This window comes from Alternaria alternata, assembly GCF_001642055.1.
Source record: "Alternaria alternata strain SRC1lrK2f unplaced genomic scaffold CC77scaffold_36, whole genome shotgun sequence".
Classification (NCBI taxonomy): domain Eukaryota; kingdom Fungi; phylum Ascomycota; class Dothideomycetes; order Pleosporales; family Pleosporaceae; genus Alternaria; species Alternaria alternata.
Genome location: NW_017306225.1, coordinates 161,895 through 182,544, shown reverse-complemented (window position 1 = coordinate 182,544; position 20,650 = coordinate 161,895). Strand labels below are relative to the sequence as shown.

The window sequence follows — 20,650 nt, the reverse complement described above, 5'->3', positions numbered from 1 at the left end:
AGCGGAGGTGAGATGTGACGGGAAGGCGCGTCGCAGGGTTCACGTCCGTGCTCCTGCGCGTTTCTGCGAAAGTCAAGCTCTCCATTGTTGAGAAAACACCAACCAAACACGACGTGAGATAGCCACCCCTCCGCTCCTTCCCCGGCGCATAATGCGCACGACGACCTCACGACTCTCCCATGGCTGAAGAAGACAGCCTCGCCGCCCTCCAGGGCCTACACCGCGACTTGTGCGCCCACATCGACCTGCAGCTGCCCGTGCTAGAGCGGCTGCTGCTGAACCTAGAAGCGCATTTGGATGAGCTCAAGACGCTGCTGGACAAGAAGCCAAAGAACGATGCGAGCAGACAGGCTCTGGGCTCTGGTAATAGACAAGCAGGTGCATAGACAGGCAGGTGCTAACCGCGCCAGGCAAGATCAAGATTGACGACAACGAATATGAGGTCAACGACGATTTCAAGCAGCAGACGCTCGAACTGGCCGACGCCCTCAACCTCGACGAGCTCGACGCCGCTGCCCTCTTCCTGGGCGCCGAAAGCGAAGCCCAAGAGCTAGACCGATCGCAGCTGCAGACCGCCGTGATCCGCTTCCACCGACGCCGCGAATACGTCCTCCTCTGCGTGCGCATATTGATCAAGACGGCACTGGACAATGGCGATTCCGAAGTCGAGGGTCTTCCCGTCCTGCAGGAGGCTGCCCAGATGATAGTCGGTGTACATGGCACGACGAATCTGATGAATGCGTACGGCTTCTGGACAAAGTGCCTGACAAGCATGGAAGCGGTAGAGAAGTGGCTGCAGTCCATTGCAGAGCGCGTCCAGAGTACCCAGGTCGTTGGCCAAGTGCCTCTTCCGGGCTTTGTCGAGATTATGGACTACCAGCGCCAAAGCCTTACACGACAGCACGAAAACCTTGCCGCGATATGCACGCATATGATCAAACCCGGATACGTCAACCTCGACAACTACAAGGCCTTGCTCACCCGAGCCAAGTCTCTCGACCGACACGACCTAATCACCATACACTATGTCCCCATTATTCTGCGACTCACGTCCTGGGTCGCATCTGAATCCAACAACGTCATGCTAAGAGAAGCGCGCGCCCTCCACGACTCGCTTATGGCTGGTCGGGAAAGCGACAACTGGGCGCTAAGGAATCTACATTCGGCGACTTTAACTTGGTGGCTGGCCGAGTACAGTGGGCGGTACATGGACCCCAACACCCAGGACGCTGCTCTGCAGGGCATTAATTTCGAGGACGAGGCCAACGCTCGATCTGAAATCTTCCTGAAAGCACTCAACGATGGCGCCTTCCACTTCATGCTTTCAGTCAGTCAGGACGTGCGCCCCACGCGCTGGTACGACCCTCAGAAGACCAGCATGCTGTCCACGCTGTTGCAAGACACCACCGTCCTGAGCAGAGACTCAGCGCAACCCGAGGAATTCTTCAAGGAGCTTCTCATGGAACAACTCCAAACTTTTGTCGACTCGTTCATCACTCATATGCCCGATACCTTACGTAAACTGAAGGCGGAAGAGGACGACCAAAGACGACGATTACAACTACACTTCCAGCGCTCGACTGGAGAGTATCCGCTTCATTTGGAACGATTCATGGTCATTGTCGCATACGCTTTCGACGGATTCCCAGATGCAGCAGAAGACTTTTGGAGCGACAAAGAAAGTAACCTGTACGGATTCCTGCAATGGGCAGCCAAGCGCCAGCCGACACCTCGGATAGCCATGTTTTGCGAGATGTTACGGGCGATCGGTTCTGGAGAGGCGAATGCGGAAGCGGCACATCGGTTCTTGCTCGAAGAGGGAGCGTCTGCTTCTGGCAAGATTCGCCGAACCAGTTCGCTCAGCTACACAACCATCTTCAACGAGCTGCGCGAGTTCGAGAACGATATCCACGAGCCGAAGAAGACGATTCAGAGCAGTGTCTACGCCCCAACGAATCCAATCGACCAGATCGTTGAGCCGGAAAGCGCAACTATGCTGGAAAGCTATTTGAGACTCATTGCCCACATTTGTAGACAAAGTGCTTCTGCACGTATGTGGATATTGGATCTCAAAGAGTATCACTTTGCTGGTATCTGCTTCGGCCTGTGCACTGACAAAGTCGAGAGTGGGCTTCGCGCGGCCGCGTACGATGCCCTGTCAGCTCTGCTTGTAGGCAAGGACGCTACGCGTGCAGATGCGATGTGGAGTCTCCTGGATGAGTGGACGGTCAATGGCTTCTATACTGGATCTAGACAAAACAATGCTCTAAGCGCCACACCGAGAGACGATTTATGGCCTACGCTCGCTGACGGATATGATGAATCTATCGCTCTGGTCCGATTCCTCCACTCACTCGTGGAGCCGTACCCGGAAAACGAAGGTCTAAATGACAGTCTGCCGTTCCCCGAGAGCCTAGGATCATCGCGCAGAATGCCGGGTATCGAGGGTTACATTGACTTCGTCATGCAGCAGGTGTTCGCAGAACGCTCCTTGGAAGTGAACGAACCTCTTCAACGCAACGTTATGCGGTGGACATGCCTGCGGTTCATGGTAACATGTCTGTCCACCTTCAATGAGAATCTCGTTGTGTTCGCAAACAAGTCTAGCATACCTGTTGATGAGGTCATTGATCCCACATCGCTTGCTGTATACGTTGCGCTTCACCCGTTCGCTCGCGTCATGGAATGGCTCTTCAACGACAAGGTCCTCAAGGCTCTTTTTGCTGCTTCGCATCATGACGTGACCGAGGTCGATGCTGCCCCATCCGACTCACCACTCATTCAGTCTTTAATGCTGAGCATTGAGGTTATGGATCTAGTGATGAAGCTTCAAGCGACTTACTTGGACATCGTCAAGCCAGTTCTCAAGCAACAAACGTCATTCCACCATTCTCCTGTATCGAACCTGTCGCTTGCGTCCTTCGAAGACGCGATCCTGAACAACTTGCAAATTATCGTCGATCTTGGACTCTACTGTGGTACTGGCCATGAAGCCTTGACTATTGCTTCGCTCCAATTACTAGAGAAGATGGCTTCTTCACGGAAACTGGCTGTATCTCCTGCGGGCTTCGGTCAACGATCGGGACGAAGCAAGATTGTCGGCATACTGGAGAAGGACAACGAAGCGGAACGCATAGGTCGGTCTCTCTCGGGATTGATGCGCTTCAGCGCCGAAGAGCTTGAAGCTGGCGAGGAAGCTTCCGGATACATAGTCAAGCTTCGCGTGCTGGACTTTTTGAACAGCTGCCTCGCTGCTGTGTCCCTCCGGCCAACGATAGCGCATATCCTTCTCGGCTTCTCCTGTGGTACCAATACTGTCCGTATCGCCGAAGACAGCCTCTGGTCGAATGGTCAAGCCTTGTTCCACAGCATACTTCTTCTCGGTGTTCAGTATCCTGACAACGACGGTGAACAGTTCATAGCTTGGCGGTCTGCGCTCAAGACGCGATGTTGGGATGTTCTGCAAAAGCTCTGGCGGTCCCCATTGACAAGCGCTATCATCATGGAAGAGCTCCGCGATAACGAGCTGCTATTCATTGAAGCACCCCAGCTGACTCCTATCACACTTGATATACCCTGGGAAGGGATGTCTCTTGCACAAGGGCTCGAAGTTGCACCCAGTGACTACTCTCCCTTCTTCTCAGGACCACCAGCACTCGCTCTTCAGAGCTTCCTCCAAAGACGCGCTGCTTTCCTGGACTACGAGTCGAGAGAACTCCGCTTGACAGTAAAAGAGAGCATGCCCACGATGAAGTCCAGGATCCAATCGGTCCTTCTTGGCACCACCATACGACCCGGTGAAGACGCAACACTGAACCCAAACATCTTCGATTTGTTCGACTTCATTGAGCTAACATATCCCGAGCGTGCTCTGCCCGACCAGCACGCATTCTTTGAGGGCGTAAATTTGACTTCATGTCAAGAAGAGAAGGAAGGTAGCAATCTTTACTCTCTGCCACTACTGGAACAAGTCATTCGCCTCAAGATGAAGTATTGGAGAAAGGCAAACATGATTCAGGACGAAGAGAAGGAGGAACTGCTGCTCCAAGAGGCCGAACTGCTCATGGCTATCTTTTTGGATTGGAACCGACGCACACAACTTCTGCGTTACCACAAAGATATTCTCCAGTCGTGGGTGCAAGTTGTCATGGTTGCGGTACACAGCTGCGACTTTGAAAACGGCGCGCGCAGTTCCTTCATCATGCAAACCCTACAGGTCATTCTGCCAAAGCTTGAGCAATCCTACACGTCAGATATCTTTACCGCCCTCCAACTCGCTAGCCTAGCGGAATCTCTTGTGCAGAAGGTTGACTTCGAATCGACTGCATTCGACAAAACAGGCGACTTTGCGAACGATCGACTCTCCCAATTATTCCGTGCCGCGCTAGTTGGCATCTACAGCCCGGTGTCGACAGCCGAACTACGAGAGTACTGCTACCAGATCTGCTTCCGCTATATCCACGGTACCTTCAACAAGGCGACACCCAACTCCCTGCTTGGTCGCCATACACTCGGAGCCATCAAGAATTGCGGCACCAACATGCTCGAGGTGATATGCGACGACGCCTACAGCGGACAAGGAACCTGCAAGGTATCTGCCTTACTCTTGCTTAACGCCTTCGTAGCGGCAGCAACTCGTCAATCATCCAAATACATCCTCGATAGCTTCGTCTCCCTAAACTTCGTCGGTGTCCTCGTCGACAACATCAAGCATATCCCCGAGGAACTACGCGCTGCCGCCGCACCCCAGGTACCCGTGCTACTCTCCTACTACGATGCCAGTCTCGCTCTCCTCCTCCGCGTCTGCCAATCCCGCCTTGGCGCTGCTCACGTCCTCAACGCCGGTCTCTTCCCCGCTATCCGCGATTCTCAGATCTTCTCCGTAGACCCAGACATCGGTCTTGAGTTCGACGATCCGAATGCACTGCGCAAATACTACGAACTCATGCTCGCTGTACTTCGTGTCATCAACGCAGCAGTCATTGCACGAGGAAGGCAGAATGACCAGACTGTTTTCCAGGCCCGAGAGTTCTTGAAGGATAACCGACACAGTATGGTGAGCATCTTCAAGAGGAGTGTCAATGTGGGCGTAGGTATGGGTGAAGAATTACAGCAGGATATTGTGGATTTGGTGGATTGTTGGACGGTTCTGGTAGATGTCACTGGGTTCTTGCAGGTAAGATATCACGATGATTCCGGAAGTCAGGGAATCTTAACTAACAAACTGCAGTATGAGGATCAATCGAGCTTGAAGAAGGTCAGGCCGAATATGTTCTCTTAACGGACGTCACGCATGAAAGGAGTTGAGCCTAGAGGAGGATTGGTGATTTTAAGCGTCTGGCAAAAGCGATGGAGCATGTAATTGGTAGTGGCTGCGTGCTTGATTATTTTGAATCGCGATCATCTAATTCAACAACACTCACAATATCTAGACGTAGTATCGCGTGATGAAGGGTATTTGTCATTTGGGGCTTACTCAGCCTCGCGTGCCTGACGGAACTTATTGGTTCTTTGTACGGACGGACCCTGGAAAGTGCATCATCGCCGCCTCCTTGCATAAATATCCTAGCCAATCGTACCACACGCCCATCTTGGCGTGCGTGAGGCTGCGTGAGGTTACCTAAGGACATTTTCCTCCACTTCTGCTCGTCATGATTTCAAGTCTCCTAACGTCTTTTCATGACTCAAACACGTCCAAAAATCGCTCGCTGAGATGAAGATCTTCGAGACACAAGTCCAGGGATTACGACACCATGGTATACCGGGGCAAACCGTCGACGGCTTGCGCGGAATGCAGGAAACTGCGCAGTCGGGTAAGTCCCCAATTCCTTGTTGATTACCTAGAATTATCGGCCAACTACAATTCAATGTACTGTAAGCGATTGTATAACTCGCTTGTCAGGATGCGACTCGCATGCAACCTTACTTTAGCATTTCGCTGACCATTTTCAGTGTGACAAGAAGCTGCCTGCATGTGGGCAATGCATCAAAGCTGGCCGTGGTTGTTCGGGTTACCGCAGCACAGTAGATCTTATGTTTCTCGACGAAAGCGTCCGAGTTGTTACCCAGAATCAGACCCACGTTCCGCCTCGAGATGCGCATCCAGATACCCCGAGAAACAGATCCCGCCCAAGAGGGCATTTGGCAAAACGCCTGGTGTCTGATTTCCCTCTCAAGTTGACTGGCTTCATCATGTACCAGCCGTTGAACGACCTTGGTGTCAATTTCTTCATGACAAACTTTATTGTGGACGATCCTGCCATATCCCTACTGGATTACCTGCCCAATTTCTACGCAAAGACGGCTCACTCCGATCCTGCTTTGCCGCAAATCTGTGCAGCTGTTGGTCTGGTTGGTCTGGTCAACAAATCTCATAATAAGGATATGCTCAGCGCCGCCACGCACAACTATGTTGCTGCAATCCGGGCCATCAACAATGCACTGCCTTGTGCGAAGACTGCAGTTCAGGACTGCACAGTCGCATCGATTTATCTGGCAGCGATGTTTGAGGCGTTGGTCCTTCCAAGACGCGCAGGTATGGACAATGCCAGTATCCATCTAGCTGGTGCTGTTACTGTTGCACACTTGATCCTGCAGCAGCAGAAACAGACTGACGTTACCATTAAGCTATGCAATACGTTGATAAAGACTGTTATCATGGATTGCTGGATACAAGGAGTACCACTATCGCGTAATATTGCTGACTTCCAAAGGCTGGTGGAGAAGAAAGCAGAGCGTGTCCTGGTTGATGACTCTTTCCTCAACATCATTCTTAGCCTGCTTCAATTCAAGGAAGAGTATCGAGATGCGGATAAGGTTGATCCAATGGTCGTCGTTCAAAGCGCATTGGCTCTTGACGCAAACCTGGATGAATACGCACGCGACTTGGCACAGGAAGCTCCTTTTGAGAATCGTCAGCTTCCCGACGCTGAGCATAGCCATCTCGCGCACAAAGGCTACTTCCATTGTAAGTAAATCATGTCATTACACTTTGCATTTCGCGAAGCTAACCCAGAGAGTACGCCCCTAGCATCTGCACGCACATATATGGAATAGCGTCCAGACAACTCACATACGCCTCCACCAGGCCGTTACCCGCGAATGCGACGATGCAACATCTTTGCTGGAGTCGAGTACCAAGCGCGCATCATTCAAGAGACTCATCGTTTCAACAATCATGGAATTGCTTGCAAGTGTACCGCAAGCAGCAGGTTATGTACAAAATGATCATGTTCCGCCAGTGCCTCCTCCAAGGGTCGCTTCCTCAAGTTCGCGCAGTACCTCAGCCGACCAGGAGACGCACGAGCCCAATGGTCACACATCTATACCGCAGTACAACAACCACAGCCTGCACTATATACTCTACCAACTCTACAGTAACGGATCGGAGCTCTGCCTGCCGCAATCCAACAAGATTGAATCCAACAATGTATAACATGGTTCGAGCAAAACGCCGGTTCTTCAAGTCTGACAAGCTTACAGAACACGGTCAGCCGACGGCTGTGAGATCTCCTTTGATGGGATGAAGCCTAAGTGAATGCCAATTGCGAAAAACTTCTGTGTGGTACCTCTGCTAATCGAATTAGGTATACAGACCATTAGACTGAGCTACAGCAGTAAGCTGTCGCCATATTGGACACGGTGGAGGCCATCTCTTTCTAACCCATGCTTGTGTTCTTATTAGGAGGGGATGTTGGCTGGTAGAATGCATAGCTAGTATAGTGCCGCATATACTACATGTGTTTCCTAAGTAGAGAGATGAGTAGCCTGCAAGCATGGTGTAGTTGACCTCGCGCAGAAGTGTTGAAGCTCGACTCTTTCTTAACAATACGTTTCGCACTAAACCGACTTGTAAAACATCTTGTCTATCTTGCAAAGGCGAGCATTGCAACCCGATTGATTCAAAGTCTACAACTAAGCTTCTAGTACTACGACTTCCACATGAATGCTGAGCCACCTAAAAGATCAGAAATCTCTTCATTCCCTCGCATCGTTGACGAATTCAAGGCAATTTAGCTCAACATCTTCTCGATGGTTGGCTCAAGCGGTTCCGGGCGTTTGCCAGCCTCCTTCAAAAATTCCTCGAGCGTAGGGTCATCAATGTCGCACTCTCCATTCTTGATCCCATCGTACGCGCTGCTCCACCACTCGACTTGACCACGGTCAATCCCTCTCCCGATGTAGTAATCATCAAACTCCTTCCTGCTCACAACCTTGACCTGAACATCCTGACCCTTGACTTTGCTGACAATCTTTGCAATGTCCTGCAATGTCCACGCCTTCCTTTGGGAGATATGTACCGTCTTCCCACTCCAATACTCGCCCGACCCAGCGATTACCTTGGCCGTTCCAAAGCATATATCGGCGATACTGGTGAAGCTCAGGCCGCCATCGCCCGCGACAACAATTTCCTTTCTCGTATCATCCTTGAGATCATAATATCCGAAGGCTACGGGCCAGCCTTCGCTGTATAGACCTTCTCTGATGATGGTAATCTTCACCTTGCCTTCCTTCTCCAGGTCGTGCAAATACGACTCTGTGCGGAGATGTGCGCGCATCACGCCTGCCGTGCTGGTGCTGCTGAAAGCAAGCGATGTGTAATAAATGTGCTTTACGCCCGCCTCGAGCGCAGCATCAACTGCAGCGCGATGATGTTTCTCGCGGCCTTGCCAGAGAGGGGCGTCGTTGTAGTCCATTTCGATGATTGGCGAAGAGATGAGGAGAAGGGTGTCACATCCTGAAAATGCTCTCTTGAGTGAGGAGGCATCGTTGAAGTTGGCCTGGCGCAGATCGATGTTTTGGGAGCGGAGAGCATCGAAACGCGAGTCTTCTGGATTTGAGGAAGTCTAGGGATGGTGTTAGCCTGGATGCTCGTCCAAGTGCACATGTGGTGGTCTTACGCAAACGACTAGTTCCTTCGGGTCGATCAGTTTGTTCTCGAGGATGGCCTGTAAGATACCACCGCCGAGCTTGCCTGTCGCACTGTTGATAGCGATTGTCATCTTTTCAGGTCGTAGTATGGTTTTCCTTTGTTGAGTTCAAAGAGTTGATCGTAGTCAAAGTAGTACTTTGAGACAAGTGATCGGTTCGTATAATAATCTTATTCTGCTTGGGTTCTGGAAAGTAACATACACATGCGACATATAATATATTCACAGGTGAGTGATCACTAATCATAGATGGCGTCACATTGATCGCCCTGCAGGTACCAACATGTAGCTCCACTAAGCTACTAGTCCTGCCAGATTTTCTCCCAAGTCCAATACATATGTAAGCAACGTGGGTGTGTAAGCAATTTCGTGATGCAAGTTATCCGTAGGCGAGATGTGTTGTCAAGGGCGAAACCGCGGTAAACGCCAAGGTTAGCAGGAAGGCCCAGGCCTCTTCGGGTAGCAATAACCAGAAGTAGAAAGTGAATCGAGGCAAAATTGAAAGCATATTTACAAGCAACCTGAATAAGCTGCATCACGTAATCTTGTCAACGTTGTACGAAATATTTCCTATACACTGAGAGAGATATTTACCTCTCGCAGCTCACATTCCCAAACAGATACTCAAGGCAGACTGTGTAGTAGTAAGTCATGTGAAAGTCTAATACACGCCCACTCTTACTATCGGTTCTTCGCTTCGAGACTTGTTGTACTTGTGTATAGGCAGGGGGTCATCCATAAAGAGTACTACTTTTGGCTTAAGTCGGGGATCTATCTGGCTAGGTCTATGTAACTACTTCTTCCCATAAAGGTTCTTCGCAGTTGATGGTGACGTCTTGAACGGAAATTTCTCAAATGTCGCGATGAAAAAGTCTGCCTTGTTTGAACATGCCGCTACAAAACTCTCCTAACCCTGGCTAGAATGTCTTGCGCCTACGTCAGAATTCCGGTCTACCTGCCGAACGTAACTCTATGACAACACAAACATCGTGTTTGGAGCTGCTAAGCCCTGACGTTCGTTGTGCAGCGGTTTGTAGTCACGCCGAAGTAACTCCTTTGTATTGGTGTGATGAACGGACTAGTTAAAAACTCAAGTAAAACGCTATTGAACTACGCTTTTGTTCACCATGGTGAAGATGTGTTTCACCAATACCTGGGTCATTTACAGAATAGTGGCGAACTTTGTCCAAAGCAACGATCATTTGCCGTTCAAGAAATACAGAATCTAAAGTGAGAACTGTTGCTATCACTGCTGCATTCTAAGTTTCCTTTCACTGTCCATGATTGAGAAATGAGCCTTTCAAAAGTGTTACTTTGCTAATTACAGCCTTCCTTCTCTTGACGTGGCTAGGACTACCTACAGTTACTTTTGGAATGCGGTAACAAAGGTATTCCACACCAATCCATCAAGACTCCTTTTCGCTTCTTGAACAGCTGGGTTACCAAGCACCTTCGCTCGATTCTAGATCTAAAAGTCAGCGAACTGCTCTTCACCAATCTACGACATAAGAGAAATTGAGACTTACCTCCATGCTCTCCCATCCCAATACACCAACCCACCTCTTCTCCTCGAGATTTACGCTTGGCCCTTGAATGCTCTCCTCAGTTCCTTTTGAGCCACTTGCCTCCGCAACTGCGTTAACAAACTTCTTCCACGCCTCCCTAGACTCTGCCACTTTCTCATTACCCTCCCCAATCTTCACCTGCCACACCTCCGTCAACGTACTTCCAAACACCTTGGTGGGTTCAAAGTCCGTGTTGTATAGCTGAGGGACTGGTGGAGCAATAGAATGAGGCATCACTAGAGACTTGAAGGTGACCTCGAAGTCTTCTGAATCGACGAAGGACTGGAAATGTGAAGCGTCTCCCCACTCTGTCAGGGCATCAGTATTAGACTATGTTCGAATGTTCGGCAGGGAGATGGGATGGGGCATAACTGACCAAGTCCAACAGCAAGTCTAAAGTCTCCTGACACATCATTGCCATTCTCGAGGAGAATCTTTCCGAAATATTTGTGCTTGGGAGGAGTGGCATGTTTATCGAGGATCTCTACGAGGAAGGGTCCGATCTTGTTGGTGAATACAGCTTCCGTCGCAGGATCTGTCTTCAAAGTCGGGATGACGAACTCGGTAAAGGCCATTTTTGGTGTTGTGATTGATTGATCGATTGAGAAAGCAAAGGACGTGTGATTGTGTTGATGATCCAAGATGTTGCAATTCGACTTGGTTATAAATAATCTTTCCCTACGTTATAGTATTCCGAATGTTTCTGTAAGGGTTGAATTTGTCAGATGGATAGGCAGCCGGCCGAGGTTCGTCGCGATGTCGTGATAACTAGGTATGCTACCCGAGCAAAAAATCACAAGATGCATTCTACACACAACTATCTAAAGCTACTCCTTTTTTTCTGAGTAACACTGACGTATTACGAATCAACCCAACTAAGCCTTTTAGGGAGAGTTCCGCGACCAGCCAAGAGCTCGATCGCCTAGCGATGGGCGCTACTGTCTAGCGCTGGCTGATCCCGTGCTGTCAAAAGCATAGTTGTGCATGCAGTGATCTGCGTCGATCCTAGGGGCCGAGATCTTAGTCGTTTCCAAGTTTACACAGTCCTGTCCAACCTATCACGACGTCGGACTCGAAACTCCGAGGTCTCTAAGTTTTGGATATCACTAATCAAGAAGGAAAGTTTAGCGGGCTCAACGGTCAGAGCCTTGGCGAATTGAGTGACCGAATTCGGTTAGCGTGCCACAACCTCACTCCATGTAGTGCGAATCGCAGCAAATCATAATCCTTTTAGATGGTGTCCGATCGCGTTAAAGCCACCGAATTAATCAAGAATGATGTTAGCCTAGTTGAGGCTCTAGAGATGCTGAGCTAGGACTCGTGATGGATAGGTATTAGTGACTTTGATGGTAGGATATCGTTCAACTGTTTAGCCAAATCTCGCCGAGACGTGCATCTTGCTCGCCAGGCTGTCGTTTGTTCAAGCATCAACCTCGGTGATTAATAATTCTGGATGTTTTACCTGAGCGTCATGTCATCAACCTATGGCGATATAAATGCTGGCACTTGCACAGTGTAACTAGCAATTATAGCTACACGAAAATTGCTCGATAGTTGACCACATTACCTACTTTCAACATGACAACCAATACCCAATCTCTGCCGTTGGCAGGCAAGATCGCTATCGTTACTGGTGCAGCTCGCGGTATCGGAGCTTCTACTGCGTTGGAGCTTGCAAAACGGGGAGCAAAGGTGGGTACCACGATCTTTAGACACAATTGTTAGGGCTGATTGAATGACAGGTAGCCATTACATTCGTATCACCTAGTAGCTCCGAATTGGCAGATCAAGTGGTATCCAAGATCAACAATCTTGGCAATGGTGCCTCTGCAATCAAGATCCAGGCCGACGCTGCAAACATCGACTCGCCGAAGCAGATTGTTGCCGAGACCATTGCTGCTTTTGGAGACTCGATCGATATCCTAGTCAACAACGCTGGCAAGGAATTCCATGCCTTGCTTCCCGACATCACGGTAGAAGGCTACCAAAGTCTCTTCGATACGAATGTTCGCAGCGTCATTCTTATGACCCAAGCTGTCCTCCCGTATCTCCGGAGTCCAGGCCGGATCATCACAGTCGGATCTACTTTGGGTCGTATAGGACGACCTACACATAGCCTCTACTCTGCAACTAAGGCGTCTCTAGAGGCTCTTAGTCGTGGCTGGGCATCGGAACTAGGCGCTTCAGGTCACACAGTCAACGTAGTGGCTCCCGCTTTGACGGAAACGGATATGCAGACTCGGTCATTTGGAGGAGAAGAGAACAAGCATGTGCTTCAGCAGCAAAGGGATATGACTCCAATGGAGCACAGGCTTGGAAAGGCTGAGGATATCGCCTTGACTATTGCTATGATAGCGGATCCAGCTAGCAGATGGATTACCGGACAGACTATCCAGGCGGGCGGAGGAATCTACATGAGTTAGTTCCGCTCTTAATATTCTCCTCCACCTATAATGATCCAAACTTAGCGAAGCTCCAAAGATGTAACACTTTCGTTTGTGCTCTGTCCAACCCGCTTCTCTATCGTGTTCAGTTGTGCAGTGCGCTTTTTGCGTGATGATTATTGCTGCAGCCAGCCAATGCTCTTCGCAATCCTCTAAGACACCAAGTGCAACATTTCTGGATGGGACTCTTGCACAACATGTATAGTCAAATCGACGAAGAATCGTATTACAACACTGTTATGCAACCTGCCACTCGCTCGAATGTTACTTCAAATAGTTCTCAGATACATTGGTATTTGCAAGCAATTTCAGATAAAGACCAAGTTTTGCTGAATTAGGAGTAAACTACCAAGATTAGGAAGTGGATGTGACTTAGCATTGCATGTGAGTAAACAGCCTCCAAAATCAGCTGTTCCCTCTGTGCGGAATAGTGAATCTCTTGGATATGCAGGACTTTTAGTGCGACATTCGGTGATGCAGCTTTCCAACGAATCCCTTCTTTGAAATTGTCCATCCACACTTCACTAGCTCCGTCTTCTTTGATTACTATTCCGGCCTCGGTCTCGGCTCGGCTCGTTAGCAACTTTTATACACAACAAAACAACGGGTTGTTAAGCAGACTTACATTTGGGCAGTTTACGAGTTACTAAGCAATTCCGTACTTTGCTAGATAATCGTGTTGCGGATAGAAGTGGCGAATCTGGTTTGCGTCGTTAGTTCTTAAGCCGTACAACCCCGAGATAATCACACGGTATGCAGATTCTCTCGCACTTACTATCTACATATCATTAACAGTCCCGTGGACTATTCTTCAAGTTACTTTCCATATTCATCTGAATCTGAGATTCACGATCCGACATCGCATTCCAACTACAAGATATACCTATTAGACCTTCGGTCACTCCTTCCATCATGGCTTTGAAAGTAGATGCAGAGTTTGCAAAGGCATTCGAACCTTTCGCTCAGGCTCTTGCATCAGTTCCAAAGGCCCACGTCTTTGATGTTGAGTCCCGAGTCAAGGGTATGGCAGCATTCGTATCCATGGCTCCTCAACAACCGATTGCCGAGGGAATCGAGGCCACCGATCATTGGATCCCTTCGAGCGATGGTACATCAATCAGGCTGCAACAGCTGTCTCCAGCCATCAGAGGGCAAGAGGGCGACCTGAAGCCTTGTATAGTTTATTTCCATGGCGGAGGTTTCATCGGTGGAGTTCCCGAAATGATCACTGGGTATCTCTCCCAGCTGGTCGCTGCAACCGGTGTGCAGCTATTCTCTGTGGAGTACAGACTTGCTCCTAAGCATCAACATCCAGTCCCAGTGGAGGATAATTATGCTGCCTTGACATGGGTGTCACAGAACGCAAGCAGATTCAACATAAATCCCAGCCGGATTGCTGTCATGGGAGACAGTGCTGGAGGTGGTCTTGCCGCTGGCGTCGCACTGTTAGCTCGAGACCGCGGCCTACAGCCACCCCTCGCCAAGCAAATCCTTATCTATCCCATGTTAGACGACCGCTCTGATCGGGACCTCAGTAGTGTATCGAAATATGCTATCTGGCACGGTGATGATAACAGGACGGCCTGGAAAGCACTTTTGGGAGACAAGTATGGTACAAATGAAGTGCCAGCTTATGCTGCTCCTGCTCGAGTGGAGGATGTTCACGGTCTACCGTCGACGTACATGGACGTCGGGTCTCTCGATTTGTTCTTGGAAGAGGATCTTCTCTATTTAACCAGACTCGCGGCGGCCAACATTGACACAGAATTGCACGTATATTCAGGCCTTCCTCATGTCTTCGAAGTCTTCGCTCCGGGTGTGTCAGCGTCGTTGAGAGCATTCGAAAATCGGAAGCGCGCAATCCTGGATTTGTAACGCAAATCACTTGAGAAGTCCAGCACACTATAGTTTTCTTTTTTACCGAATATAACGATGATACACTTATGCATCAGCTCTCTGCGCGCAGCTCCTCACACCGCCACCAAGTGATCTTGAAGCCTGCAGAAAGCCCACGCCCACTGATCTGCATGACTATTGTAGCGTCATATTAGCTGTCAGACATCGAAGAGGGTAGTGATGTCATTATAGTCTAGCCAGTATATCAAACTTTACAAGGTTGACGACATCGAGGAGATCGTCACACTCTAGCAATGACTTAGCTATGCAGCTCTCAAAGATGCGGCTGCGATCCCATCTCCAGACGGACCGAAAACTACTCAAACAACTTTTTTTCTCCAAAACTTCCCTGAAGATTCCACGCTCTGACCTCACTGTGCATGTTTCCAGTGCTTCCATGCATCTTATGCAGATCCAGCTCTATCAGCTTGACCATGTCGTCGCCAACAGCACCACTGAATGTATGTATTGCCACCCAAGACGGTGGTTCGTGCCACATCTCCATTTTACCACCCTCCGGCTTCTTGGCCCCTGCACTAGCGAACGAGAAACAACTCTCAAAAATAAGGCTACCGGTGTATCCTGACCCCCCGTTCAGTCGGGATACCTGCTTGCCTAACAAAGCACTAACTTCATCTGCTTCAAGGCCTGTGGGCGGCTGGATCTCCACTGTCACGATGCTCTTTGCTGGCTCTGCACAGCATTAATGTCAAAACTGAAGATTGGCAAGAATCGGGGAACGCACCACTACTCCCCTTTCTGATCATCAAGTTTTGCCTCAAAGCCAAATGGTTGCCGTCAAACTCAACCAGGTCAAACACGTTACCTGTGCCAGGCAAAATTTCGCTCGTCGGACTGATACTCTTGAACTCTTCGGACAGGAGGAACCCGATGTCATCCAACACAGGACATGTCAGGAAGGGCTTTGATCCATCGAACGCGCTAGTTTTACTAGTTGCATTATATCTAGATACATCATTCATCAATAAAATTTGTCGGTCAAATTGGTGGAGTGATGCTGACCGAAACAAGGAATGAATGCCAGATTTAGCTACAACTTCTTCGGCATGTTCCTCGTACCATCTCATAAACGTGGCTTCAGAGAGAACATCTTTCGCTGACGGGGCGATGCCAGAGCGCACGTAAAAGAGACCAGGGCCTTTGCCGCCTGTTTGTGACATCTTGATCTTGTGGGTAAGTTGTGTAAAGATGTCGTTTTCGGGTGTAATTGGACTGCTCAGTCGAGACCCAATTATATGCCGTCAAGATCGTAGATAAATAGTCGAACGAGTGAGTCGACTAGCGGAGTTACAACACGGAGATCGAGGAGAACGGTTCGGGTCCGATATCTTGGCTGGCCGCCAATAACTAGTCAACTCTCTTATAAAGCGCAACCGGTCCGAATAGCATTACAAATCTCCGGAATAGCGCTCCTTCGTTGTGATCGATAGATGCACCGTCATCGTCTCCAGACAAGGAACGTATGTTCGCGTTCGCTCGTACTGGGCATGATTGTACCGCGCTACGTCCTCGTGACCGAGATCCCTGGAGTAGCTGACATGGCGCGCCTGGAGCTGCACGTAGGCTGATGGACTAGAAGGCGCCATAGTCTGGGCGCCGTTCTACGAGATCTTGGACGGCGAAGTGTTACGAGAAGTCATTTGACGAGAGACATCAGATCGTCGGCGCTTATCTCTTTGTAGGATTGGCCATCGGCGTGTCAGTAAGCGGGAGCCGTCACTGCGGAGAGGGCTTAGGAATTTGGGGTGGACAAGGCGAGCAGCTGCACCACGCGTAACAGAGACCGTGGAAGCCACATCAGGCAAGAAAATTGCATCGCGAATCTGGTACTCCCAGGAGGGTCATCGTCTTTTTAAAACGGGTGCTTATTCTTCGCTGCCTGATATTTCAAAATTAATAGAATGTAGCACTCACCATCGTCCCCTAGAATTCGGTCGCTCCAGCACATCACCACTCGATTCCTCGCCAGCCTGCTCAGAAGGCGATCGTACGGCAACGCACAAAGCAATCTTCGTAAGCAGTGAATTGATAACTCCAAAACGCGCAATGATGGGTCCCCAGATTGATGAAAAGCCTTCTTCCATACAGACCTTGATTTCATCAATGTGTATGTGTCTCTTTGCGTGGGCAGCAACTATCTCCACAGGCACGGAAGTGTTCAGATGCTAAAAGAGATACCTTGCCGGATCAGGATTAGCACATTCGAGATTCCGCCCTCCCGCATCCTCGATATCTGGAACACACCCCAGGCCACTCATTCTAATCATCATTGTACTTTGCGGGGTACAAACTTCAGCCTCTCATCAGTTACTGCATGAAATCAAAACGATCGTGTCAGGCTCACCACTTTCGATATTTCCTGCATGAAGTCGACGCGTCATATCGCAATATCAATCAATCTCAAGGCCCGTCGGCGGGCTGTCGCCAGCCAATTACAGATGTGTGTCGCGGATGAGAGAGCGCCTATCGCAGGGTAAATTACAAGTGTCACTCATATCATCTCTCATAACGCCACGCACAACTAACATATTACCAAAACAGTTCTAATCCTGGAAGCATGTCTTCAAAGCTCGATTACGAGCGGGGAGGATATATGCAATCCAGGAATTCGAGTCTGTCCAATCGTCGGAGAATGTGAGGTGAACGGTACAGAAAGATGCATTAAGATGAAATTAGTGAGGGGTTGCTTGGAATACACTGAAACTGAAGTGCCCTCATCGGTGTTTGGTTTGATCCGTCTTCGGTATCTGAACCAACTACTGAACGCATCCTGCAACAAAGACTCACAGCCTGTCTTAGTCATTATAACCGTGGTCTCCGGTGAGTAGCTGTACAGATCTGTCCGTAGTAGTTATGGCACCAATACAACAAGTCTCTGCAAGTCTGAAGGAGCTAATCAGAGCATTCGTTGAGACTTCGATTCTCAGCATCCACATCACCCCACTGCTAGTGTCGCTCATATAGGCACGGAGGGTGTGCGATGAATGCTAAAGCTCAATGACCTTTGGAGGTGCGAAAGTAACGAAGAAAAACCATTACACAGATATTCGATGCGACGCTTTTGTTCCGGTATTAATGAGAGTGTAACAAGAGCCAATATAGCCCCTCTTTCCTCCCGCATATGTCGATTACCCGTAGTCTTGTGCGGAATCAAGGTCTAGTACACTTGATAGACTTGATTTTCGTACCTCCCAGACCGCAGCACTTTGACGGAATGCACTGCTTGACATATGGGTCCGCACAATCAGCCTGCTCATGTAGCCGGAGGACGTATGGAGTCGAGCAACCTCTGGCGCTTAATTTGTCGATGTTGTAACAAGTGCCGGCTTGCGTAACCTGTACGGTTCTGTCCCCTCCGCAGGCTGTTTGACTGAACACCGACACATCTGCAGCGGCTAGGCTGAGAAGTGTACAGATGATGACGGCCACCTTCATGTTGCCTACGCAGTTGTTTAGAGTGCTGTGCCTGATACGAAACACCCATTATATCCCTTCCACGACTGGTGATGAACGAAGCTTACTTTGTTTGCTTGGCTCGTTGCTTAACTCGGTGCTTAGCTTACTAGTTTTCGTACGGTGAGATCTTTGAGTATGCCACAACCTGATTAAGGCTAGAGAAAAGCTTGAAGAGATGGCCGTGTTGTCTTGGAAGGCAGACAAGACGACGGGGTCGTCTCATGTTATATCTTCGACCCGCGCTAGAATCTTTCCCGGTGACCCATATGATTCCAAATGCTGTGTACTGAGCTAACTCAGCCGAAATGGCCCCTGCCAGACCAGCTCACTGCTTTCCACCCCTGCATGATCGCACCCAAACGACTCGAATGTATCATTTCTCTGCCCCGGTCTGGTGTCGCCGACACCTTGTGTGAACAGTGATGAGTACCATGACGGCATAGGGAGGCGTAACGTCGCCGACGAACTCAGTGACTGTGGAGTCGCCGTTGTCCTTGCGTGTCTTTGTTTGTATCGGCGTGGGCGCGAGACTAGAGTGTGGATCGCTCACAGTATAGATCATGGTAAGATCATTAGCCATTGCTTGAACTTATTCCGTGTGTGGGCTGGTTTACTGGCGCGTAATTTTAGATCAAAGCATGCGGGTGGTGGAGGAGAAGAGCAGGCGGTCACAGGATGGAGGGAAGTGAGGTGACATGACACAGAGCGACTTGGACAAGGCATCGAATCTTACATTAAAGTGCATGAGTCGATTTGCTGGGCCTACTTCTTTCTTCGGGCGGCACGGGGGAGGCAGATACGATAACACAAGTCTGCAATAACTTGGGGCTCAAAGTTGTGCCCGGAGGTATTCAGGCGTCGTTTCAGCGCCAAAACAATGCATGGAAGTCCATGTCGTCGTCTGATCGCACTGTTGTTGGCCGCATCACACCTATTGACAAGCTGGCGCACATCTACAACACAATCTTGGATGCCAATATGCACATGCGTCGACATGCTGCAACCGCTGCAGATGTTCGGAGCAACGAGATTGATAGCCGAGCGCGCATCCTAAAAGCAACTGCTATTGCCCAGGGTCTCCACGATCGTATCCGCAACAAGACGGCTATGAACAAGCTATGGTACCTAGGTAGTCGAAGAGTCTAACGAGAGCCATCCTTTTCAGGCAAAGCTCGACCAGATGGCACGTTCAATTGCCTGGTTTCAAGCAATGGATATAGACTATTTACAGTTTATACTCGACCAGTTCGATGACGGCCGCCCCTTGCCTGACAGGAAGGCGTACTACGCCGAGAGGGAAACTGTCGAGCAACAGCTCGTATGGAGGAACACGTTCCATAGCGACGACACGCTTGTTAGCATCTACACATTCTTCACAGACTGTCAGCACATGCGGTAAGTCTTTCCAACACTCTAGCATTATCTGCCAATCACTCACGTACTCTAGGGAGAATCTCGCCGATCTGGCAATGCGATCGGTGCTCTTGACTCGCGTTGTCCACTCAACTTGCTGTGCATTCCGTCACGTCATCTCCAAGACTTTGTTCGACTATCGAGCGAAGTTGGCGAATGACCCATGATTTCGAACTTTCATTGATCAAGATGACGGCCTCCAAGCATCGCGACAGTTGTACGAGGACACCCGTGACATCCATCGTGCGACTCAACAAGACCTTACAACGGGCATGGACCTTTCGATCCTGAAGGTCACGCAGAACCAGAAGGATATGCAGACTGGCAACCGAAAGGTAGCAGCTCGGCCTGCGGCAGGAACTCTGGCGGAGTTTCAAGGAAGATTGGTGGTAACCTTGCCACAGGGCATAACGATCGTTTTTAGCTGGACTGCTACATGAGCTTCCGCAACTGGTGCTAAGACTGTAACTTGGACTTGTAGACGGCAAAGTTGCGCTAGTTCTTACGACATGGGACTGGAGAAGTCAAAGTAGTTGCGACAAAAAGAGCCTCAACATGCTCCCTCGGCATATAAACTACCCACAAAAGAAGTAGGCCCCGCAAATCGACTCATGCACTCTAATGCAAGATTCGATGCCTTGTCCAAGTCGCTCTGTGTCACGTCACCCACCGGGATGAGCATTGCGGTGACCAGCTTGAGGCCCCAGGGGAAGATGGTGACCCCCCAGCCGATCCAATCGAATCACCCGAGGGACTCCCAAACCGGCCAGCCAATGTACAAGAGCCCCCTATGCAACGCAGTGCAACACCGTCCAGACAGGCTTTGGTTCCGGCCGCACGTGGTTGGCGAGCTGTTCGACGGGTAGTCAAGTTTGGAGGGTGGCACTGGCCAACAAGAGACGTCATCAGACAACGTCTTCGAGCT

At 49.8% G+C, this 20,650-nt stretch overlaps 8 protein-coding genes across 8 annotated transcripts; 5 read left to right on the top strand and 3 right to left on the bottom strand.

Moving 5' to 3' along the window:
• Positions 1–102: 102 nt before the first annotated feature.
• CC77DRAFT_1002249 (hypothetical protein) lies at positions 103–5,417 on the top strand. The gene is made up of 3 exons (XM_018523180.1): positions 103–363; positions 411–5,176; positions 5,231–5,417. The coding sequence occupies exons 1-3, from the start codon at positions 180–182 to the stop codon at positions 5,279–5,281; spliced, it is 5,001 nt and encodes a 1,666-aa protein (XP_018379401.1). The 5' UTR covers positions 103–179; the 3' UTR covers positions 5,282–5,417.
• A 164-nt stretch (positions 5,418–5,581) lies between these two features.
• On the top strand, positions 5,582–7,306 carry CC77DRAFT_584356 (hypothetical protein). Its single transcript, XM_018532357.1, has 3 exons — positions 5,582–5,813; positions 5,953–6,967; positions 7,020–7,306. The coding sequence occupies exons 1-3, from the start codon at positions 5,754–5,756 to the stop codon at positions 7,028–7,030; spliced, it is 1,086 nt and encodes a 361-aa protein (XP_018379400.1). The 5' UTR covers positions 5,582–5,753; the 3' UTR covers positions 7,031–7,306.
• A 706-nt stretch (positions 7,307–8,012) lies between these two features.
• CC77DRAFT_1035968 (NAD(P)-binding protein) lies at positions 8,013–9,002 on the bottom strand (the record flags this gene model as incomplete). Its single annotated transcript, XM_018526979.1, has 2 exons — positions 8,013–8,846; positions 8,901–9,002. 2 exons carry the CDS (start codon positions 9,000–9,002, stop codon positions 8,013–8,015), a joined length of 936 nt encoding a protein of 311 aa, XP_018379399.1.
• A 1,217-nt stretch (positions 9,003–10,219) lies between these two features.
• Positions 10,220–11,119, bottom strand: CC77DRAFT_1100353 (hypothetical protein). Its single transcript, XM_018530064.1, has 3 exons — positions 10,872–11,119; positions 10,457–10,803; positions 10,220–10,392 (listed from the first exon to the last, which is right to left on the bottom strand). The coding sequence occupies exons 1-3, from the start codon at positions 11,068–11,070 to the stop codon at positions 10,294–10,296; spliced, it is 645 nt and encodes a 214-aa protein (XP_018379398.1). The 5' UTR covers positions 11,071–11,119; the 3' UTR covers positions 10,220–10,293.
• A 954-nt stretch (positions 11,120–12,073) lies between these two features.
• CC77DRAFT_1083474 (short chain dehydrogenase) lies at positions 12,074–12,970 on the top strand (the record flags this gene model as incomplete). The annotated part of the gene is made up of 2 exons (XM_018529390.1): positions 12,074–12,191; positions 12,242–12,970. The coding sequence occupies 2 exons, from the start codon at positions 12,074–12,076 to the stop codon at positions 12,916–12,918; spliced, it is 795 nt and encodes a 264-aa protein (XP_018379397.1). The 3' UTR covers positions 12,919–12,970.
• Positions 12,971–13,851: 881 nt separating this feature from the next.
• Positions 13,852–14,814, top strand: CC77DRAFT_1083473 (hypothetical protein; the record flags this gene model as incomplete). The annotated part of the gene is made up of 1 exon (XM_018529389.1): positions 13,852–14,814. One exon carries the CDS (start codon positions 13,852–13,854, stop codon positions 14,812–14,814), a length of 963 nt encoding a protein of 320 aa, XP_018379396.1.
• A 337-nt stretch (positions 14,815–15,151) lies between these two features.
• On the bottom strand, positions 15,152–16,016 carry CC77DRAFT_1067428 (hypothetical protein; the record flags this gene model as incomplete). Its single annotated transcript, XM_018528996.1, has 3 exons — positions 15,152–15,528; positions 15,581–15,786; positions 15,859–16,016. The coding sequence occupies 3 exons, from the start codon at positions 16,014–16,016 to the stop codon at positions 15,152–15,154; spliced, it is 741 nt and encodes a 246-aa protein (XP_018379395.1).
• A 3,506-nt stretch (positions 16,017–19,522) lies between these two features.
• Positions 19,523–19,892, top strand: CC77DRAFT_1067427 (hypothetical protein; the record flags this gene model as incomplete). The annotated part of the gene is made up of 2 exons (XM_018528995.1): positions 19,523–19,707; positions 19,760–19,892. 2 exons carry the CDS (start codon positions 19,523–19,525, stop codon positions 19,890–19,892), a joined length of 318 nt encoding a protein of 105 aa, XP_018379394.1.
• Between the last annotated feature and the right edge of the window lie 758 nt (positions 19,893–20,650).